The sequence below is a fragment of the Pinus tabuliformis genome, chromosome 1_2 (genome assembly GCF_031772625.1).
Source record: "Pinus tabuliformis cultivar Carrire ecotype Pingquan chromosome 1_2, CPIR1, whole genome shotgun sequence".
NCBI lineage: Eukaryota > Viridiplantae > Streptophyta > Pinopsida > Pinales > Pinaceae > Pinus > Pinus tabuliformis.
The window spans coordinates 442,616,569-442,641,628 of record NC_142298.1 but is presented as its reverse complement, the minus strand read 5'-3'; the positions used below and the strand labels follow the sequence as shown (position 1 = coordinate 442,641,628).

Below are 25,060 nucleotides of genomic sequence, written 5' to 3'. Positions count from 1 at the left end.
ATAACACAAACAAACAAGCATAAAATCACATCTAATCCAAATATAATTTGTCAAGGATTTTATATATGATCAAGGAGATATATACCAAAAACCATGAAACATATACAATGATTGTGGGAAAACAATATATAATTGTATTATCATAAAGGAAGTGGTTACAACTTGATGCATTGATGCCATAGAGTTTTCTTCCAATGATTCATTGTTTCAATACCTTGTTTTCAAAATCTTTAGGATCATAAGTTGGATACTTTAGTAGAGTTTCAATAAAAATCTTAGAGCCAAAGCCTTTTTGAAATCAACCAAGCGCCGTATCTCAATGAAATATGGTTATATTTATAGATTTAGAGGAGGATAAGAAAATAAGGTTATTATATAGTCAAATTAGGGATGTGATCCAGATCCAAACCAATCAGGATAGATGCCATCCACGAGGATTGTCTTATAGAATATTCTTGTTCTTTTTATTTTTTCTCTTGTAAAATAAATGTCACACATTTTGAATGAGAAACCTATGATAGTGTCGCATCTTGTAATTATGCAATGTATGACAATAAGATATGTCACACATTATTAGTGTGCAACCTGCAACATCCTCTTGAATTAGGGTTTTTTAAAGGAATTTGAACAAGATTTTTCTCCTTTAGGGAGAGGATATTCTTCCATCTTCTCAAGGATTAATGAAAATAATGCTTCGAATGAGAAAGGATAGGGATATGACATTAATTTCCATAAATGACAAAATAACATGGAATAGAATGCCCACTAAATTATGAAGTTAGAAATGGATTGACAATTCAAATACTTTGTCATGCAAAGACATTGAAACAATGAATGGGTCAGTTGGAAACCTTCCAACAACAATCAATGAGGTATAATATAATAATATTATCTTTGAGCTAGGCATTCCCATAGTCAGAATAAAAGTGACTAAAAGCATATTTGATGGCTTGCAAAGACCCATGTCAAATGACAAAGGTCATGGCGACAAAACATACATCGTGGATCCATGCCCGCATCACTCAATATGAAAATAGTCACCAGACATACACTATGGATCTATGAAACTTTCATAAATACTCAAAAGACTACATTGTAACCTGGATGCGACAAACATAATCCAGGTTCTTTGTTGCTATCTTTTCAAAGTGAAAATCTAACCATGCGAATAAATGTGTTGAGGTCAAACATGGTAGAAATTGTCTGATTACGAGCCAATGATGAAAATCATTAACAGACATGAAAGAATCCACCAATAATGAAAATGGATCTCAAGTTGCTCAAGTATATTCTATTAAGTGTTAATGGATGATATGAAGTCAAACACTCATAGAATCATTTGACCAAATGTCATTGATGCAAATCTATTGTCAAATGTGAGGAACCCTACCATTAACGCATGGCAGCTCCAAGGTATTGAATGGTCTCTAAATCAAATTATCATATAATGTGTTAAAGTCGATAGGAAGTGATTCGTCGTAGGAGGGCCTCAATGTATCTCTTAGCAAAGACTTGAAAGAGGTACAAAGATGTGAATTAAAACAAAGCACATATTGATTTAAGACTTACTCAGGGATGGCTGACATGATAGAAAGCTTAAGAACTATGAAAAACTAGATAACTCAAGTTGAACATCTCTTGAACATATTGTTGACATGATAATTATCTTGGAAACGCTAACTCACGAAAGGGATTATATAACAAAGTGTAATAGTTTTGAAGGAATATGATCGACAAGATACAAGCGGATTTCCCAACCTTGACACAATTAAAGAGTGAAAGGGTGTCATGTACAAGAGTGACTTGCTACCATAAAAATATCCTCCTGGTTCATGTGTAAAGGACCCAACTCCTATTTCTTCCTTAAATTATTAGTGGTCTACAAGTCTACTAGTTCTTTTGGTCTTATCTTATGTTTTGTATTGTCTCGATATAACTAGAACTTTTAGTTTTGTTTCTAAGTTTCCTTTTGGAGTATAGATGGGTGATTTTCATGGTTTCCCTAGAGTGATTTTTAAGGTAACGTAAATGCCCTTAAATATAGATTCTCAATTGGGTGTCTATATGGAATTTTTTCCGTAAAGACTCTCGGGCTATCTGAAAATAGTTGGGTTAAGTTGGGGTGCCTCTACCTCTCGATGTATTCCCACTTAACTAAAATTCTACTCTAAGGATTGGGATAGTAAAGTGGTTGGGTTCGGTTGCCTATAAATAGTAGGAGTCCCCCTATATGATAAGAAGAAACAACATTGCATGGTTGACCTACATAATTTGGATTTGAAGACATTTCGAGGCAATAAAGTTTTTTAATTTACAAAGAAAAAATAAAGTTAAGGCATTGTGGAATGACAATAGTTGGTATAAATATTTCTAAATATAGATTATCTAAGTTTTTAAGTGCTCATAAATTTCATAGTTATGAGATTAATTTTAAAATGGTGTTTTTCTCTGTTCCAATTACAAGTTTTTTGTGGTTTAAAGGTAAAAATGAATGAATACTTATTTATTATTGTTTTAATTATCATGGGAGGGGTGCTTATTTTAGAATATGGTTTGATAATTTATAATCTAATTATTAATAATTATTAGGTGGATGGTATAGAATTAACCTCCACAAAATATCTATAAAATATTTTTAGTAATTGAGATAGAGGATTGAGATTTATCTCTGAATTACTAATGACTTTTTACTATTCAATTTAATTTAAAAAAAATGTCATATTTACAATTGTTAGATTATGTTTCCATTTATGCTATTGAACTCTTATAATTTATTGTTACTTTATTGTGTTTTTCTTATTACATGTTTTTTTAAATGTATATATGTTTAGCCCATATATTAATTTTTTTATAAATAATAATAATAATAATAATAATAAAATTTAATTAATATATATGATTCTTTTAAACCTTCTCAATGTTGGATGTATTGTGAGGTAAGCATTTTGATGTTTACTATGATTTCATCCCTATTGATCTTTTCCAGCTATTCAATTTATATGACCACACTAATATGTAGATCATGATACTTCCAATTTTACATTTACAGGAGCCCATTGGGGGAGCTCAAAAGATAATCACAAGTACTATGTAAAACCGATACAAGCTTCAAATCCTTCTTGGGTCAAGCCAACGAAAAAAAATCTACTTTGAAAAAATGTTTAACTCTACTTTAGAAGTATGCCTAAGTTTTTTTCAAACCCACTTCTCAATATTTTTAATATTAATTTATGAATTTGTTTAATCATTCAACTATTATTTCTATTTTGTATAATAAATATCCAATTAATAATAAGATTGTAAAATGTAGATGTATATATTTTTAATTTAACTTAAATAGATATATATTTAATTATGGAGTTGTCTATAATGCGACTTTTTGGAGATTCCGGTGACGAAATCCGGCGGAAAAAATTGACGTTAAATCTTGATTTGTTGAAGTTAAAATGGTTTTTTAATTGCATATTTGGATTCAGCACCGTGAAAAACCCCTGGGACACTTTGATTGTGCAGAAACTAGCTATCAAACTTGCGATTCCAATAAATTGCTACCGGATTTTGACCGAAAAACCCCACCGGAAAGGCTTCCAAAAAGTCTCATTATAGACAACTGCTTTAATTATTATAATTGGTAATAAATTGTTTAATTTTAAATTTTGTAATGTTAAATTTAAATTTAATTTAAATAATTTAAAATCCACTCCATTCTATTTTGGAATAGGTTTTCAGGGTTTTGATTTAATTATCAATATTTTTTTAAGAAATGGGTAGGTTTTGTTCTATTAAGTCAATATGGTTTGAAAGCTAGAACCTTTTACAACTAATACAAAATGCGTCTTCTACTAAATCCAAAAATAGCAAAAAACACATGAGACTCCAACATCTCAACTACATACTATTGCTATGACATAATTAATCTTATATATATGCTAGAAGGCCCATAATATTTATGAAAAATTAAATAACATAGATTAAAACAAAGAGATAAGAATAGTCTTCAGCCATTGCACCAAGTGCAACAATGACCTCATTTTCGTTGTCTTCTATTATGGGAGGCACAAAGTTGTGGTCAATTCCTCACACATTTCATCAACCCTCATCACATGTTGTGTTGGTACTTCTATCTAGCGCGCCCCAACCTTTGCAACTGTCACTTTGTTTCCTTTGAGAACTGGTGCTTCTTTAAGAGGGATTAGTTGTTCAAGTTTAAATTCGAGATGATCAAATGAGACCTAAATGCAGCCATTTTGGTCTAGAGCAACCAATTTTCTAGTACAACAGAGCAAGTTTGGCTTTCTCTTCAACATTCTTCATTTCTCCTTATCTTGAAAGAAAATTATGATACATTCCATGGTGGTTATCATATGGACTACGTGTCGACTGAGATCATTACCCTTTTCTCACTATGGAAACTCCATTTTGAGGATAACACTTTGTTCCTTTCTACCTTCTACAATCATGGACAACCAAACTCGAATTTTTTTATACATGCTGAAGAACAATACTTCTTTATAATGATGCATGTATGGCCCTACTGAAGACATGCTTCTCTCATCAATTTTGTAATAATAATATTCCTTGTACATTCTCCCTTTCAGGCAATCATTTCTTGTTATAATTCCTCTATCATAAATGGCCACCTTCATTGAACCTAGTTTCTTCAATCAAAATTACAATATATCAGAGATATGATTTGGAAATATCCCACAAACCTCCATATTCAATAGAATTACAGTTGTAACCTCACAGGCCTGGCCCTTCTAGACTCATGCAGCATACATGAACTTCAAGATTTACATTTCCTTTATACATTCTCCTCTTCATCCATTCCTTTCCGGAGTTAATACTTATGCAATTATAGGCCAACTCCATTAAATTCCATAAATCAAATCAATATAGCTAGGATCTAGGGATACAACTAACAAACATTCATGTCCCTTCATATTTAACATGGTTGAAGGTCTTATTCCACTTGTCTTGAATTCTTGTGTTGGACACATGATCCCTTAATGCGAGCACACAAACCTAATGATCAAGTTCAATTGAAGTCTGGAAAATCAATATTAGGAGGATCATTAACCCAATTTGGGATTTTGACACTTTTCCAACGAGTTTCCCTGTTGAAAAATTTGCAACAAGAAATGCTCAATTTAGAAAGTGCTAAAAATAGATCTACTAAAAATAGGAGATTCGCCACCTTGGGTGAGAGGTGAAACTACTAAAAATAGAAACTTCTAAAAATAGCATTTCTGGGTCCCTTCCTATTTTTAGCAGTCCCTGGTCTAACTATAGGAAGTAAAACGAATTTTGTCTTAACAACAGTTTAAAATATTAATTAATTATTTCTCCATGAGTTAATTAGTTAAGGAAAAGCAAACTTGAAGTCTTTGTGAGAACATGCAATTATTTCTCCACTAATTGGGGAATGTGTCCTTAATTTGGTCCACTGATTGAGGAATTAAGGATGAGCTCTATATTGAGAGGATAAGTTGACATAGTTTAACTTAGTCAAGTTCTGTTAGCTTAATTTAACATGTTGTTAAATTAATGAGATATAGTTTGTTGATGATTGCATGCATGTGACAACTATTATTTTCAGATAATTGTGTATTCACTCATGGATCGCTGATGCATGTCAGTTCTATCAGAGACCCAATTGAGATCAGATGTGGGATAGTGTACTATTAGTTGGATGAATATTTTTCCTATAAAGGAAGCTCATCCATGATGATGATTTATCTCCTTCAGGTTTGTGCAGTTAGATCAGAGGTTAGTGAGTGTGTGAAGAGGCCAGTTCACACAGGTGGCAGCACTGGATCACAAGGAAACTACACAAGGAAATAGGAGGCTTGGATGGTAGAGGAGAAGGTTTTTGAGAAGCCTTTGACTATCTATGAGCAGCAGAGGGATTGTACTGAGAGCTGGATAGTTTCCGAGCTAAGGCTTTGTGTAATCCGGACTATATTTCCACTTGTATGATAATAAAGAGATGGGGTTTTAGGTAGGTTCTTTCCCTGGGTAAATTCTTCTTTGTTATGTGTGATTGATTCCTTCTTATCAGCTATATGTGTTCTTGTTGATGTTGCTCATGGTTGATTAAGCTTCTGCTAAATTGTTTGTATAAGTAGATCAAGTGTTTTGTTTTAGTACATTGCATTACGAGGTTGATCTATAGGTGGGAAATTTCTACATGGTATTAGAGCTAGCTGATTTGTAGAAAAAGTTCTACATGGTATCAGAGGTAGCTCATTTGTAGAAAAAATCTACAAAATTCTACCTTTCCATGTAAGCCATTAAGCCTTCAATTCTCGTTATTAGAGATGAATCCCCTATTAATAATGCTAGAGTTTATTTACTCATGGGATATATTGATTTACCCTCCTTAAACCATCTTGTTCCATCTCTCCTTGCTTGAGATTGGCTCTATGATTTTCTAGTGAATCTAAAACGGTGTTGATATTTCTTTTGACATTGAAAAACTTACTGGTTTCAAATTTAGGAATGTGTAGACTTATTCTATGAAGCATGGGTGATTGTAATGATGAAGGGTCTGCTTTAGTTTTGAGCTCTCGCTTCATAACCAACATTGAATCATCAAACACCATCAGATGTTGGATTTTCTTTGTGATTTACAATTTTAATCCGTGCCATAGGGCTAATAATTCAACCTTATTGTTATATGTAATTCCTAGGCCCATGCAAATTTAGTCTCTAATTCTTCATCGTGGTGAAAAATAACACCTCCCACTCTTGTCACCCCAATTTAATTATTAAAATTTATTAGGTGGATGGTTGGGATTTAATTTCCATATAATATTCTTTAATATTCTTAGTAGTATATGAAAATCAAAGGTTGAGATTTATTTTCAAATTAGTTTTTCTTTTTTTGACCTTTTGATTAAATTAATTAATCAAAAAAATTGTCATGTGAACATGTGTCATATGAAATGAGTTATGATTTTTGGGCATGTGGTATTGGTAATACATGATATTTTCCACGAGGGATTCACTCAATGAACCTCTAACATAACACGTGTGTTTGTGACATACTAAAAAATACCCTTAATTTGAATACATATTGGAAAATATCTCTGAAAAATTACTTTGTTTAACCCCCTACCTATAAGAACCCAAGATACCTTCCCAATTTAAAAATCCCTTACTTTCACTAGATATTGTAGGTATTCATTTTTTCATTAATATTTTTTACACCCCTTTATATTTATATCCCTTTATTTTCATTAATAATGGTAAGAATATTCTGCACCTAGAAAGAACAACCTAAATACTAGGTAGCAGAAAACTTAAAAGTTTCAATAATAAAGAGGAAGATATAAGTTGGTTGATTTACAAATACACATTGTGGACGATTTGAATGGAAAACACATAGTTTTTAATTCTCAATTGTATCTATCTTCTATTGAATACCGAAACTACTATAGTTCAAAACAAAACCTCGATATCCGGCACAATGGCACACCTTTCATCTCGCTTATAGAAAAGGAAGAGGAGAGAAATTATAATGAATATGGACACATGAAAAATCCTATCTAGTTGGACTTTTCCAAATCATAGCCCTAACCTGATCACCTAGTGCACTATAGTTGCATTGTAAGAGTGCCAAGTAAGTGTGTCTCCATCAAGAGATGAACTGGAGCATGCAAGCATGCATCCCTTCCTTGAGATCTGTGTCCCCTACCTAAGATGGGAATTTCTCATGCATAGGCATTCTAATTGACTAAGGATCTGTAACCCCTTAGTAAGAATAGATCATTCATGCTATAAAAAAATAAAAGAAATCTCTAATAATAGAAAAAATCTATCCAAAACCAAAATTGCTAAATTTGAAACAACATCTAAACTGAAATTAACTGAAGGTATGACATGTCTGACCTTATCATGCATGCACCTTCTTCAAAATAATATTCTATTTGACTATCTCCTGTGGAATGTATGTGCCCTCTACCAAGCAATAGTCGATATCACTATCTCCTTCAGTTTCATTCAACCTATTCATCACTAATGTAAGGAAAGGGTGAAGGTGGAATATCTATTGTCTTCTCTACTACCCCATCATTGGGAGGATCACTAGTTGAGCAACAAATAAAAAATCCTAACACACACATTAGACATAGATCATAAAGATATTAGTAATGTGATGCATGTTTTTTCTAGAGAAAGGTTGCTTGGGAGTGGGAGCAGAAGCGAGAAGCGGGAGAAGAAGTGGGAAGTGAGAGTAGAAGCGGGAAGTGTGAGTGGAAGTAGAAGAGGGGAGTGAGATTTTCAAAATCTCCGATGTTGGGAGCGATTTTGGGAGTGGATTTTATACAATATATATTTTTATATTTTTTGCTTCATATATGTCAACAAAAGCATGTAGAATGATGAATTTGTGATAAAAACATAAAAACATGGATTAAACCATATAACATCATTAATCTATTAGTTATAATCTTCATCAACCACAGGTACACAAATTACAAGTTCTCATGTATATAGCATGTAAGGGTGCACATAACCAAAATAACATCGAGTGAAATTTATCTCTGAACCAAAAATACATCAAAAAATAGGCTTTGGATGGCCTCTAGCATCCAAAATAATCATGCTACAATAAATACCTACATATCATCAAAATCATTGCCTATCTTGGTATCTTTGTCATTAGTATCACCCTCTAAGCATTAACATAAGATAGAAATAAAGTAGCATGCCAAGTCAATATTTTGTTTAAGTGACGAGTACATTTTTAGTAGGGTCATGATAGAGGAGTTTGAAGGGCTTAGTTATTTTGATGAAATACGATTTCCATACCCTAGTACATGACAAAATCCAATGGAAACATTGCAATCCCTCCGATCCTAAAATATTGAAAAACTAATATGTCTACTAGATTTTGAGTGAGATCTAAAATTCTACTTTCTCCATATGAAATCTAATGAGGTCAGAACCACACTGAAACATCCTGAGTCATTTCATGTTAATGTTAAAAACTTAAGTAAAAGGATGAAAATGAAAGATAAGGAGAATGCCACTTTGACTTTAAGAATTTAACATTATCATGAATTGAATGTCAATATTAGGGCCATAGGCTTGAATATTAGGCTACTATGGAGGTAATATTACCATATTTTTTTCTTTCCCCCTCCCACTCCCAATACTCCCACAATCCTCCTGAACCACTATGTCTCCAGCCCACTTTTGTTTTGCCTCCGGGTGGCCAATTTATTGTATAAACAATACCTTATAATACACATATTGATATACAACATATAAAAATTCTTTATCCCCCTATTATATGTTCAATATATTATTTCATTTTTTCCTCATTTTTTATGCCCCAATATGAATGCACGTGATATGGTATTTCTTTGTCAGTGAAGCCCCTATGGTATCTTCACATGGTATTATAACAAGAACTATTTATAGATTAAAAATATCCATGATAAAGTGGGGGTTTATCTCCATTGTTAAAAATCTTGTTACATTTTTAAAAATGTATATATTAATTCTTTTTATCATTAATAATAATAATAATTTTAAATAAAGTGATAATTTGATTAATTTTTATGATTTTTATTTTATTTTATCAATTTGAGATGTATAATGAAGTAAGCTTTTTTATGCTTATTATGGATTATTCCTATCAGCATTTACCAACCGTTTAATTTATATGGTTGCACTAGTATTTATAATATTTAGCATGCATGTGTGTAAAGAGCCTAATTGGTTCTTTATGTTAATTAACCATGATACTTGTCAATCTCATGCATGGTCAATGTCTATTATGTTCTAACTATATGAGACATAATAATTATTCTACTTAATATAACAAAAGTTTGCTCTGCTAATTTATGTCTCATGGTGATGAATACAATGATATATACAACATTATGTTTCTTAAAAATGCATTAAAGTTTTGTTTGTTTAAATGAATATGATTAAATGCTAACTAATTTGGATTCTACACTTCCATTAATATCCAACATTCTATACATTAGTTAATTGAAAAATATTCAGGTGAGACATCCTCAATCTAAAGGGTTGAATATGTCAACAAACTAGACTAGTGTGGGGAATTGTTGGACATCTGCATATTCAATGTCTATCATAGAGCCAATTAGGACCACATATTATTTGTCTATATTAGTATAAGAAAACATCACTTAATTATAAGAGTGACAAAAAGTTTTCACTTAAGTTTTATGGACCCTATCCAATTCTCAAATGTATTGGGTGTGTTGCTTAAAAATTTCCTCTTAGTCCACTATAAGATCTACCCAAAAATTTCATGAGAAATGCTTGAAGAAAATGGTATGTTTGAATTGTGAATTTCAAATTTGTCCTCCTAGAACTAGATGAAGAGGGTTCCATTTGGCTACAATAGGAGGCATTTGTAGAGAAAAGATAACATTCTCTATCCGACATATGTTAGGTCCCTATAATACTGGTGTAGCCCCCTTTATTGTTATTGTTAGTGTGCCCCCCTTATTTTTATTGTTAATGTAGCCTCCATATTGTTATTTTTGTGCCCCATAAAATCCCACTATTTTTACTATTGTGCCCTTACATTATTATTTTTATGTAGGCTCTAATTATATTGTGACCCCTTAGACTCCTATATATATAAATGAGGTCTTATCGTTTGTATCATCCAAGAATTGTTCATTTATGTGATTTAAATGAGGTTTTCCCCTCAAAGAATATAACTTTCAAGTCGTTGATCTATCTTTTCTTCTATTTCATGATCCAGTTGCATAACATTTGGTATCAGAGCTTTGGATTCTAGGATTTCATTGCTTCAAACAGGTCATCCTGGAATTTTTGCTATAACGTTTTTCTATGAGGATTCAAAAGCTAAAATTTTTACTACATGGATCCAAAATATTGGTGAACTTCATGTAAAATTTTAGATCTTGGTTCGCTATATTTTCAGAGATATGGTCCAAATGATTTAGGGGTTTTGCAAGCTCCAGAATTCAATCTCAAACACGTGACCTAGGGAAAACGTCTTAAATTTGTTTCTAAGCATTGGATTTGAATTCCATAAAAAGTAACTAAAATTGCATTGATTTTACTTTTCCTTCTATAATTTTCAGGGTTGAAGGTCGAAAAAGTGACACGTGGCATTGTGTACAAGTTTTCTCTACTGAACTAGTCTATAATTAGGGCATCATGGGATATCGAGCATAACATTTTCATGAAGAATCAAATTTTGGTTTAACCTGTGAAATTGCAAAGAAGACTCAAAGGGATACCATATGATTAAATTTCAGACCTTGAAGATCAAAAATTACAAAGATATAATAGTTTCAATATCAAGCTCCTAAAAAGAAATAAAAATGTGTTAATTTTTTAAATTTTGCATAATTGTTGTTTGAAAAATCAGTTTGAAGTGATTCAAAGGGCATAGTGAAGCATAAACATAGTTGTTTGATTCCAAACTGTCTTGAAACAAAAAAATGGATGCACCTAGTAAGCAACCAGAAATCTCTACTATGTAGCATGAAGAAGAGGAAGAAAAGAAACATGATATATCAAAATTATGAGACCACGAGCAACAAATTTCACTCTCGCAAAGAGTAACAAAAAATGAACTAGAAGCTAATATGGATGGTTTAGAAGAAAAAATAAAAGGCTTGAAGGATGGTTTAGAAGTAGATATGGGAGTTTTTAAAGTAGACATGGACTTGATGAATGTCAAATTGGAAAGGTTGACAAGGTAATCTGTGAAAATAATGATAAGGACAAAAGGAATATGAATCATGATTTTAGAGACTCAGATGTTGGGTTTAATACTCATCACATTCCAAATATCGAAATGAGAAAGTTTGATGGCAAGGATCCGATAACATGGATACTATATATGGAGCAATTCTTTGATCTACATGATGTGTCGCACACAAAAAAGGTACACATTGCATCGCTATATTTAGAACAAAACCAGTTTGTGTGGTATCGGTGGGTTTTTTCTCATAAATCAATTTTCATTTCGACAATTTTTGTGGAAGAATTGGTAGAACAGTATGAGGATATAAAGAGAAATACCTTCTTTAGCCAATTTATAAATCTTAAACAAAAGGGTTCAATGACAGAGCATACCGACGACTTCCAAAGATTGAATATCAAGTTAAATGATATTCGAGTGGAGCATAGGATTGATGTCATCATCGGGACTTTAGAGGATAACATCCGACATGAGGTTCGCCTTTGGGAACATAATCCATTAAAGAATACATTCAAGGTGGCAAGAAAAATTGAAAGAAAAATTAAGGCAACAAGGCAATATACCACTCGCAACTATAAAGATGTAATTGTTGTTTCTCCTAGCCTCCCACAACCTAAAACATTGATGCCACAACAACTGGAGGAAAAAAAGAGAAAAAGGGCTTTGTTATAGTTGTGATACCAAATACACTAAGGTTCATAAGTGTGTTGAGAATAAATTATTTTACATGGATTGTGAATAGGAGGAAGAGAAGGAACAAGAAACAACAAAAGAAGAGGATCTACATCAAGAACCAACCCTATAGAAAGAAGAAATTAATCCAACCATATCTTGTAATGCATTCGAAGGAATTACCACTCCTTAAACTCTAAAGATACAAGGATATATTAAGAATAAAAAGGTAATATTGTTGAGCGATTCTAGTAGTACCCATAATTTTATTCATTGTACGAAATCCAAGGAAATAAATTGCTTTCTACATCTAACACAAAGAGTATCAAGTGATGGTTGTAAATGAAGAAAGTATAAATTTATCAAGGAAGAGTCATAATATCAATCAAATCATGGGGGAATATGTATTGAATATTACAATGTTTTCCATTCCAATGAGTGGTGTTGATGTTGTATTAGGAGTCCAATGGTTCCAATATTTGGGGACAATAACTTTTAATTTTCAAGAACTTTTCTTGAAATTTTCCTAGGAAGGAAAGGAAATTGAATTAAGGGGCATTGTAGGGAAACTGGGGAATTTAACCAGCTCTAATGGAATGACAAATCTTTTGAAGAAAGAAAAATAAGGCATAACTGCACAATTATGCTCACTAGATGTTCATACATCGGAATCATCTATTTCTCTAGATCTCCAAAGAATATTGGACAATCGTTCAAAGGTATTTGAGACTCCGAAAGGTCTCCCACCAATTTGTGGTCATGATCATACTATTCACTTGATTACAGGAAGTGTTCCTCCATACGTAAGGCCTTACAGATATCCCTATGCCCAAAAGAGTGAAATTGAACGTATGGTTGTAGAAATACTAGAGGTTGATATAATTCAACCTAGCCAAAGTTATTTCTCTGCTCCAGTAGTATTGGTGCATAAGAAGGATGCATCATGGTGTATGTCTCCAGATTATAGGGAGCTCAAAAAGCTCAATATAAATTTCCCATTCTTGTCATTATTGAATTATTGGATGAATTACCTAGAGAAATTTACTTCACCAAGCTAGATCTTCGTTCAGAATATCATCAAATTAGAATGAAGACTAAAGACATTCCAAAAACAACATTAACAATTCATGAAGGTCATTATGAATTTTTGGTCATGTCTTTTGGCCTTACTAATGCACCTAATGCACCTTCCACATTTCAAGGTTGATGAATTCCATTTTCAAACCCTTAGAAAATTTGTGTTAGTATTTTTTGATGATATATTAATCTACAACAAGCTTTGGAAGAATCATGTTCAACATGTTGACAAGGTGCTCAAACTATTGGAGGAGAAACAATTATATGAAAAAACCTCCAAATGTTTCTTTGGAGTACAGAAGGTGGAATATTTAGGTCATATTGTATCTCATGAGGGTGTTAAAGTAGACCCTAACAAAATTAAAACCATTAACGAATCAAAAATCCCTGCAACCCTAAAACATCTTTGAAGATTTCTCGGGTTGATAGGGTATTATCACAATTTTGTTAAGAATTATGGGAGAATAGCAACATCTCTAACAAAATTACTAAAGAAAGATGCATTTTATTGGACTTCAGAAGCAACTAAGGCCTTTAAACATCTTAAAGAGGCAATGTCACCAGACTTTACAAAAAAATTTAGTATGGAATGTGATACCTTCGGAAATGGAATTGGTTTTGTTTTAATGCAAGAAGAAAGACCCATTGCTTTTGAAAGCCGTCCAATCAAGGGAAATTATTCACACAAACCTATTTATGAGAATGAAATGTTGGCAATACTACATGCACTAAAGTAATGGCAACCTTACTGTTGGGTAATTTAATTGCTTAAATTGCTTTCATTAAATTATCAACCAGGGAAACTCGTAAGCTTGTGATGATGCCAGCAAAATATATGCGGGAGTAGGCAACTAACTCTATGTCTAACTAAATTATTTACGATTCAATATAATATGCAAGGGAAGAGGCTCCTAATTGAGGAGGTCCTGGTTGTCCTTCCCTACAGTATTATAGATTGAAAAGAAATCATTGATTACATAAAACTAGAAACTTGAAATAAAGACAAGAGAATGAACTTTAATTGTTGTTCAGATTCAAATAGGGAGAAATACTAACTTAGTCTCTTGATTTTCCCCTCATATACTAATCCAAACTAAACTAAGATTCATTCATAAGCATAAGAAATGAAATGACTTGAAACATAAAAGAAAAAGAATGAATCTCAATTATCATGCAAATCAAATGGAGAGAGAGAGCCTAACTTAGACCCTTGGATATCCTCTCATATGCTGATAAGATTTTAATTTAAAACTCATTCATCAATCACAAACAAATCCTCAAACATCTAAGCAATGAAATAAGATCTATTATGAAATAAAATGTTCCTTTGATCCTTTTAGAGTGAGCTCAATTATCCTAATAACAAAGTGACAAGCTATTCCATAAATTCATATCCTACATTAACACAATTTATATCTAAAACTATATAATGGAAATTTATGTAAAATGAAGCTTTATTCTATTCCATCATAAATTGGATACATGCTCCAAGAGTCCTCCCTTTGGAATAGAGGAGGCACTCCTATTTATACAATGGGATGAGATAACAAACTCATAATGATGATCCACTAATCTCTCTTTAGTTCCATACATTTCTCAACCATCTAGACACATAACCCTATCCTCCATGATCTCCTCCATGAGGTCCATGATCTTCTCCATGAGATCATGATCTTTTCCATGAGGCTTATCTTATCAAATTCTAATTTGATCATTCAAGGCCACATAAAGATGCCCTGGAAGCTTCCTTTGTACCTACACATGTCAACAAACTCATTCTAATTGTTAGGTATAAGTATAAGCATATTATTTTCTAAAGTTTAACCATAAATGCACTTAAAAATCTTAAGAATTAATAAACTTTGGAAAATCATAGTTATAACCCAATAATGAGGTAAATGTAATGATGTGGAGGTGGAATGGAGGTGACATGAAGGTAAAATGTGAAGATATTGGTGAATAATGGGGTGAGAATAAGGACAATTTTGAAGCCCAACACTTACCTAATGGGAAGACACTTCAAGGTAAAAACATATCATGATAGTCTTAAATACTTTTTGGAACAAAGATTATCTTTAGAAGAGCAGAAAAATGGGTCACAATGATATTGGTTTATGACTTTGAAATCATCTACAAAAGAAAAATGTCGTTGCGGATGCACTCTCAAGAAAGGATAAAGATGTGGAAGCATTTCTCTGTTCCATTTCTATTATCCAACCTGATTGGATAACTAAAACAAGGAATGAATGGGAGAATGAAAAAGAGGTACGGACAATCATTCAAAAGTTACAGTAAGATCCAAGTAGATCTGATACATTTATCTGGAAAAATGATTCATTATGGTACAAAGATTGCTTATATCTATTTATTAATTCTCAACTCAAACAAAAGATTCTTTTGGAATTGCACACCTCCACCTTAGGAGGGCACTTGGGATTTTTGAAAACTTATCACATGGTCAAGAAGGAATTTTTTTCGGATGGCTATAAATTTGACATTCAAGAGTTTGTGGCAGAATTTTTAGTTTGCCAACAAAATAAAATTGAGACAATTAAGATGTTGGGTATGTTACAACCTTTAGTCATTCCAAGTCAGCATTGGGAGGAGGTCTCAATGGATTTTATCATAGTTTTACCCATGTCGAAGGAAAGAGTGTCATCGTGGTGGTAGTTGATAGACATACCAAGTATGTAGACTTTTGTGCATTATATCGTCGTTTTTAAGTCAGTACAGTTGCTACTGCATTTATGTAAACAATTAAAAAGCTACATGGAAACCCAAAGATTATCGTAAGTGACAGAGATCCCACTTTCACTCGAAATTTTTGGACAAGATTATTTTCTTGTCTTGGTACTTAATTAGCTCATAGCTCATCTTATCATTTGAAATCTGATGCTAAAAGTGAGATAATGAACAAATGTTTGGAAGGATATCTTCGTTTCTTTGTATCTGATAAACAAACACAATGGGTCAAGTGGTTACCTCTGGCCGAATGGTGGTATAACATTTCCTTCCATACTGCAACAGAAAATGACTCCATTTATGGCACTTTATGGATATCACCCATCGTCCATCACATCATCTTTAAGATGGAATTATAAGGTTCAAGAAGTGGAAGATCACATCGATCATCAACAACAAGTTCTCTAACTCTTAAAGGATAGCCTCACTTTGGCGCATAATCGAAAGAAACAACAAGCAAATGAACATCGTACTAAAAGAAGTTTTGACGTAGGCAACTGGGTATTTTTACGGTTACAAGAATACAAACAAATGTCCCTCAAGCAAGCTAAGAAGGAAAATAAATTATCACCCAAGTACTATGGTCCTTACAAGGTGTTGCAAAATATTGATACTGTGGCATGCAAATTGGAGTTGACTGCATCTTATTGAGTACACCCAATTTTCCATGTTTCATGCTTAAAGAAGGTTCTTGTGACAAGCTCGTAGTTCAAACAATATTTCAAAAACTTGACAAAGAATGAAAAATCATATTGGAACTTGAAGCAATCACGGAAACAAGAACACAAGAGCTATAGAATCGATTACTTTTAGAGTATCTCATTAAGTGGAAGAACCTATCCACTGAAGATTTTGCATGGGAGGATGTGAATTTTATATAGAAGTAACCAAAACTACTCAAGCATTGATGAAAATACTTTCCTTGAGGAGAGAGGCTTGTTAGGTCCCTATAATACTAGTGTAGCCCCCTTATTGTTATTTTTAGTGTAGCCCCCTTATTTTTATTGTTAATGGATCCCCCATATTATTATTGTTGTGCCCCATGAAAGACCACTCTTGTTACTGTTGTGCCCCTACATTATTATTGTTATTTAGGCTCTGATTATATTGTGACCCATTAGACTGCTATATATAGAAAGGAAGTATTTTCACTTGTATCATCCAGGAATTGTTCATTTGTGTGATATAAAGGATCTTGCCCCCTCGAAGAGGCAAATTTTCAAGTTGTTGATCTATCTTTTCTTCTATTTTTTGATTTGGTTGCATAACAACATATTATCTAAGAAGCCTTGATCGAGTAGAAGGATATGTGACTTGAATATGCCACTTGGGAATTATTTGTGTTCTTACATTAGTTTTCACAACTCTCAGCCTTGAGGACACATTACTTTTGAAGGGGTATAGCATGTTAGGGTTCCACCCTAGCTCTTATGGTTAGGGAAATATGTTGTTACTTAATGTATAATAGTCATTTTTTAAAAGTAAGGTCTACTAAGTAGTTTATTTAAACCCATTCATGAAGGAACGCTAAATGCATAGGATTTGGGATAGATATAAACTATTTATAATTGTAGAAGCTATGTAATTCATTACTAGTTGATTAATATTGTATATGTTTTCTACTTAATTAGAGGTTTCCCACTCAAAGAATAAAGTCAACATTGCCTAATATTTATAGTGCCAATAAAGATTTTCCTCTTGATACTACTTCAATACTTTGGTTTTTCTTTGATTTTTTTTTAGTTGTCAAGGTACACCACAAAGTGTTTTCCAAGGGATGAAGAAAAAATGTGATTATTTTAAGGTTAAACACATGTTATTTCATGATAGCCTAATTTGAATCAAACACATTATCTCACAACGCAGGATTTGCCACATGAGTAGGGGGTTTCTATTTCTTAGGATCAATTGGGTCCTTCATAGATATTTAAGGTTTTTGACTATTGTTTAGAGGATAGAACCTAGTTTTTATGTTCTTTCTCTCTTTGAAATATTGTTAGCGATATAGATATGCAAGGCCCCTTATGTTATTCATGAATCCTTCATATTTCAATTTCTTCTTCATCTCACCCCACAAAAATCGTTATCTATCTACAATCCATATATCTATTATACTTGAATACCTTTCTAAGGTGTTTCAGTTAATGTTTCAAATAATCACCAATGATTGTTTTCATGAAAAAAGTGATGAATATGTTAAGAACCATGGATTTTTGTAAAAGATGATGATGAGAATTAGGTGTAAATATTGATTAGTAATAAATTATTAAACGATATGCATTTTTTAATACACAATTTTATTTTTGAATATATGGATATAAATACATCATATGTGTAAGATTAGAAGAGCTAAAGGTTCCTCTCGAGTTGAGAGCTGCCGCTATAAGGTTATACGAGAATGTAATTGCCAAGCTAAAGAGCAATGAAGGGTGGTCGAAAGATATTAAGTGTAACATCGGAGTTAAACAAGGTTGCCCCCTCTCCCCTACCCTATTTGGAATTTACATCGATAAGCTCGAAGGCTATTTAGAGGAAGCAGGATGTGATGGCACGATCTTAGCTGGGATAGTCGTCATCCTTCTTCTTTATGCTGACGATATTGTTCTTTTGGCAAGGTGCCCGTCTGATCTTAATAAGAAACTCAGGCTTCTTAAGGATTTCTACTCTACCATGGGTATGACTGTTAACACTGACAAAACAAAAGTTATGATTATCAAATCCAAGAAGGACACTTATGCTAATTTTATGTATGACAATAATAACTTGGAGGAAGTGTATTCTTACAAGTACCTAGGAATTGATATTCATCACAAGCTCAACTGGAACCATAGCATTGAGAAAAGGATTAATGGGGGGTGTAAAGCTTACTTTGGTCTTGAAAATAATTGTAAAATAGTAAACCTTGTAATGTGGGATAAAAAGAAGTTCCTCTTTGAAACTTTAGTCACTCCTGTTATCTTATATGGCTGTGAGGTTTGGGGTTGCAGCATTTCCAGAGAATCATGGAGAAAGATTGAGCAAATCCAGAAGCGTTTTATAACTTATAACCTAAAAATTAAAAGTAATACACCCTATCCTATTCTCCTTATAGAAGCAGGTCTTTCCCCTATTGAGAGCGTAGCTATGCTTAGGTTTATGTTGTACAAGCACAAAATCAGTAACATAGACAATCATAGACTTCCTAAGCTAGCTTTAAATTCTAGCCAAAACCACCTAAGGCTCAATCGAGGGTGGCATAAAGACACAAGGGCCTGGTTAAACTATTGGGAGATCAACGAAAATGATGCATTGCAAAACATAAATAACATTAAAGATATTGTTACTTCTAAGTTCAAAGAAAAAACTGTGGTGTGAGAAAGTCTTAGAGGCTAAAAGAAAATTAAGTTATTATAAGAAAGTCATCAACCCGACCCTAGAAGATCAAAAGTATCTCTCTATTTTAACTAGCTCAAAGAAGAAAACTAATATAGCAAAGATTAGAACGAATTCTCATGAGCTCCATAGTGAAACAGGTCGTTGGGCAGTTCCTAAAACGCCATGGACGGAAAGGATTTGCCATATATGTGAGAATAGGAACATCGAGGATGAAAACCACTTCCTCTTAGAATGCCCTGCGTATAACCACATTAGATCTCAGTTTCACAATCTTTGTTACAATACTGACCTTCCTAGCCTTTTACAATGTCAAAATTATAGTGAGCTCGGGAGGCTTCTCTCCAAGCTTTTTGAGCATAGGAATAAAATCTTAAATCAACATAGATAATTTGTTTCTTTAGGTCCAATAGACCATTATTTGGTCTCAGTGGACGTTAATCATCATCATCATCATCATCAAGTCTACAAGGGGTTAGCTCAATCGGTTGTCATCAATGTTGTTGAGAATTTAGATATCTCAAAAAAGTAATAAGAGAAAGTTAATTAAGGTAAATTTCCCTTATTAAATTTGATTATTATTAATTGTTTATATATATACATTTTAAAATTACAAAAATAATAACTAAAAAAATATTTAATTAAAATGCATACATTCACATTACTATTATACATTATTTTGCCCCCAGGGCTTTGGATTGATGGTGAATGGACACTTCTTGGGATACGATGGGTCACTGGTTCAAATTCTTATGGGTGCTTACCTACAAAAAAAACTATTATACATTATTTTAAAAGAATGCTATCAAAATGAAAAATTATTTCTAACAATTAAATGGCCTTGGTGATAATTCATTAAATTAAAATAAAGCTAATAACAATGGAGAAATTATTTAATAACAAAATTACATTGAAGCAGAGCATATTTATTGAAAAATGTTTCAAATCCTTTCTTATTCTTTAACAAGTTTAATATATGAAATTTCCAAAAATCCACCTGTTACAAAGGATAGAATCAAGCATATTAGATAAAATGTCCTTATGATAAGGATCGTCTTGGGAAAGGTGAGGTTGGGTAATGCCATGGAAGAACTTTTTATAGATAAATAGGCCTGGGCCTCAGCTTTGCAATGATAAATCGGGCATTACAGACAGTTGTGGAGAGCCCACTACCTTGATGGTTGCAAGGGAGGTGCATCAAGTGGCCCCAGGTTTGCAATGCCAAATCTTGCACGGCAAGTCAAATTTCCTCTTTTTGGCCTATGTTTCTTTAAGGTGTAATGCCAATGGTTGATTATGCTCGTACTGTTCAGTGTCCAGACACTGCAATTTTTATTAAAGACTCAATTCTGAGATATATAATTTTTAAACGTTAAGGAAGCTAAAAATAAATTATAATAGATAAAGCAATGTGTATTATAGGTCAGCTGTAAAGGGAAGCCATTATAAGTCAGGTGTAAGTGGCAAGAGGAGTGAAATGGAAGGTGTAAGTGGCAAGAGGAGTGTAATGGAAGTCAATGTCAGAAAAGAGAGTTATTCCATGAAAGGAATCTGGACTTACTCCATTTGTCTCTCTGTAATTCATTCTGGGTCAATCGTGGTCGCTTATAAGTCAATATACGTTTAAACTTAGATTTACGGTGGGGAATGCATCTGGTTGCTACTTCGAATCCCACTCAGGGTTTTAATGCCAAACTAAACCTGCGACAATTTCAAAGGAATATTGTTTGTCACATGAAACATGCTTACATACCAATATTATTTTAAGTAGGGGGTTGGCAGATCTTTTTATAATCTCGACCAAGGTAAACTTGATGCTCTTCACAGTGTGACGTATATATACTTATTTCCATTTGCCATTCCAAGCACCTGGTGCTCCACTTTCTCCCCTGCTAAATCAAATTAGAAAATTGCAGGTTAGAATACAGAGCAGAAAATTGCAGGTTAGAATGCAGGGATAAGATATTAACTTTTATAACTCGGTGTTTGACACGTAGGTTCTCACTAGGGATGCCGTTTATTTAATTTCAACATCATATTCCCTGCCACAGACGAATCAGGCTACTTTTGATCGGCTGTATACTACCAGGTAACAGCTGTGTACCAATTGGATGACTATAAATATGAAAGCAGGGGAAATCAAAATTGGGACTAGAGGCCATTTCAATTCTTTCTCTCTGGGAAGAAATCTTGCATCATGGCCACCAGAACACCAAATTTCTTCCTGTTTGGCAGTTTGGGTTTCATGCTCATCGTTACAGTCCCAAGTCCAGTGTTAAGTTGCAGCAGCTGCGTCCATCAGTCTAAACTCGCCTATTACGCTTACTCTGGGTCCGTCAATGGTATTGCACAATCCCTAAAACTATATGCGAACAATATTTGACAGTGGTAATAAATTTATCATTTCCATGGTGTAATTACTTTGTTTGGTATTGTTATTGCAGTTGGGGCATGTGGATACGGATCATTTGCAGCAAAACTCTATGGTGGCAATGTGGGAGCTGCTAGTTCCGATCTCTACAGGAATGGCGTTGGGTGTAGCGCTTGCTATCAGGCATGGCATAGTCATAGTCCTTATTGGCATATTGCATATTTAAAAGTTGTTGCCATGTTTCAATAATTCCAGATTTTTTTCAGGATGAAAAGGCTAATGATATTTGTAAGACGATCTATTGAATTTGCAGATAAGATGCACGGACCCCAAATTATGCAACAAGTCAGGGACAACAATAGTGGTTGCGGACTTCACACAGAACAACCAAACAGATTTTGTAGTATCACGGAGCACATTCTCAAGCCTGGCAATCCCAGATAAGGGCTCCCAGCTTATCAATGGTGGGATTATAGATATCGAGTATAAAAGGTATACAGAGAATTTAAACCAACACAAAGTTTCAATTTTGAGTTTAATTCAATTGCAAATTTTGAAAGTATTGGTTTCCAAATTATTTTGGAATAAGATAGAAAGTCTAATTCCATTTACTAGGATTCCAAAACATTTGCAAAATCTACCATCAAAATAAAAATGGCAATTGGACATTTTTTTTGAAATATCATGATGAAACTCTTCTATTTCTTAAAAAACAGAGCATAAGTGTCTCTGAGCATATACATGAGGAACTTGATTGGGTACTGTGAACAGGGTCCCTTGTAGCTATTTCTTAAAAAACAGAGCATAAGTTTCTCTGAGCATACACATGAGGAACTTGATTGGGTACTGTGAACAGGGTCCCTTGCCAGTACAAGGACCAGAATTTGGTGGTTAGGGTGGACGGAAGTAGCCAGTATCCTCACTATCTTGCTGTGCAATTTCTGTACCAAGGAGGCCAGACAGACATAGTTTCTGTGGATGTTGCGCAGGTAAATTAGTCCATGACATTATTTTGTGAAAACTGCATTTAGAAAACTGATATGCTAATTAATTTATCATTTGTGATGTGTTTGTAGGTGGGTACTTCTGGGTGGCATTACATGACACGCAACCGTGGTGCAGTGTGGGAGATACAGAAGCCACCAGGTGGTGCTCTCCAGTTTCGATTCGTGGTAACCAGCGGGTACGATGGGAAATGGTTGTGGGCCAAAAAGGCTGTGCTTCCCTCCGACTGGAAATCAGAGGGTGTTTATGATTCTGGAATTCAGATCTGTGATGTTGCTTTGGAAAATTGTAGTCCATGTGATGACAATAACAGTGGATGGGCCGACTCACCATGAATATATATGTATGAATGCAACCAACACTCAGACGCTGTGGAATCCATGGACTGACAAATGAACGGGCTTTGCACACAGGTGATCACCACTTTCTATATATAATAAGAAAACAGAATATGTATTAGTGGCATGCACTGGTGGAAACCCTTGTACCATTTATCCATCAAATGGAAGTGCGTTTCGGTTTATTTCCTTTCATATTTATTTAATTTATTGCATACTAACGCTACTTTTAAATGAATATTCATATCACCGTTGCAATATCAAATATCAAGTAGGCTAGTACCAAATATAAAATAGACTACTTTTGTCCCGTATATTAAATAATTGTTCAGCATGGATAAGAATCAAAATATTTATTTCATAATAAATTATCAAAATAATTAATTTTTTTAAATTATAAAAATTAATTAAATTTTAAATAGAAATTAATCCATAAAATTAATTTATTGGTGATGTAAATCATAAAATTTTAAGTTCAAATCAAATATATATAAAAAAATAATGGACTTTGTTACAAGGTAATATCATGGCTTACTCATATAACATACTCAAAATTATTTTTCATTTCATATGACACATGTTAATATGTCGTTTTCTTAAATTAATCAATTTAAATAAAAAGACAGAATTGACATAATTACTTTTGAGATAAATATCAACGTTTGTTGCATGATGACTATTATGGAGCTTAAATCATTACCATACACCTAATAACTAGCATTTGCACTAGACGTTGCAAAGAAAACGCCGTAAGGCATAAATTTAGTAAACAAAATTTCATGAGATATATAAAATAACTGAATAAAATTTAGTAAACAAAATTTCATTCAAAGTTTGAAGATAAAGAGAAATCACTTACATTATACCTTTGAGAAAGATTATGAGATATAGAAAATTACTAAATTAAAATTAGTAAACAATATTTAATTCAAAGTTTGAAGATAAAGAGAAATCACTTACATTATACCAACCTATAATTAGTTAATAAAAACAAAGTGAGACTTTAAATATGTCCTTGGGTCAAGAATGTTAAAGTATGTTAGGAAGGTTAAAAAAAATTAAAAAAAAAAAAAAAAATTAACAAATGCAAGCAAATGTTTATACTTTTCTTTTAACATGGTCAACAATCTTAGTACCTGGAAGTGTTCCATAACTCGATTTTAGCAGAGCATGGAGTTTTGATCTGTTGTATTAATTATATTTTGGATATTTTTAGTGTCCTATGAATATTTATGACATAATCTCTCCTAAGATCAAATCTTATTCTTTATCAACAAATCTGAAACTATCTCCTTCCTCTGGAGAGAGCTTCTAGGGCAACTTTTCAGAATTTGAGATATCTAATCTGCACAAATATTTTAAAAATTTGGTCATCTATGTATCGGTGAAAATGGGCGGTCTATACAATAGTTTCCGGCATGGAATTATTTTATTAAAATATATAATATTTCAAAATATTCTAAGAATTTGGAATTCGTAAACACAGTGTTTAGTAAATACAAAATAAGAATTTATTTTTCTAAATATATAATATTTCAAAATATGTGAGGAATTTGAAATCCAATTAAATTCATAAACTCATTTCTAGGTAAATACAAAATAGCTTTGCAACTTACACTAGCTTTGCAACTTACACTGTTAAATTAAATTAAATTTATTAATCATTTAATTTTTTTTAAGGATTAAATTAAATAAATACAAACACATATTAATACATTTTGATTCATGGATTTGGAACTAACACGAAAAGAGGGT

The 25,060-nt window shown here is 32.8% G+C and overlaps 1 protein-coding gene across 1 annotated transcript; it reads left to right on the top strand.

The window, feature by feature from the left end:
- Positions 1-21,276: 21,276 nt before the first annotated feature.
- LOC149206256 (expansin-like A2) lies at positions 21,277-23,490 on the top strand. Its single transcript, XM_089393662.1, has 5 exons — positions 21,277-21,933; positions 22,036-22,145; positions 22,276-22,454; positions 22,819-22,951; positions 23,039-23,490. The coding sequence occupies exons 1-5, from the start codon at positions 21,789-21,791 to the stop codon at positions 23,300-23,302; spliced, it is 831 nt and encodes a 276-aa protein (XP_089249788.1). The 5' UTR covers positions 21,277-21,788; the 3' UTR covers positions 23,303-23,490.
- The last annotated feature ends 1,570 nt before the right edge of the window (positions 23,491-25,060 follow it).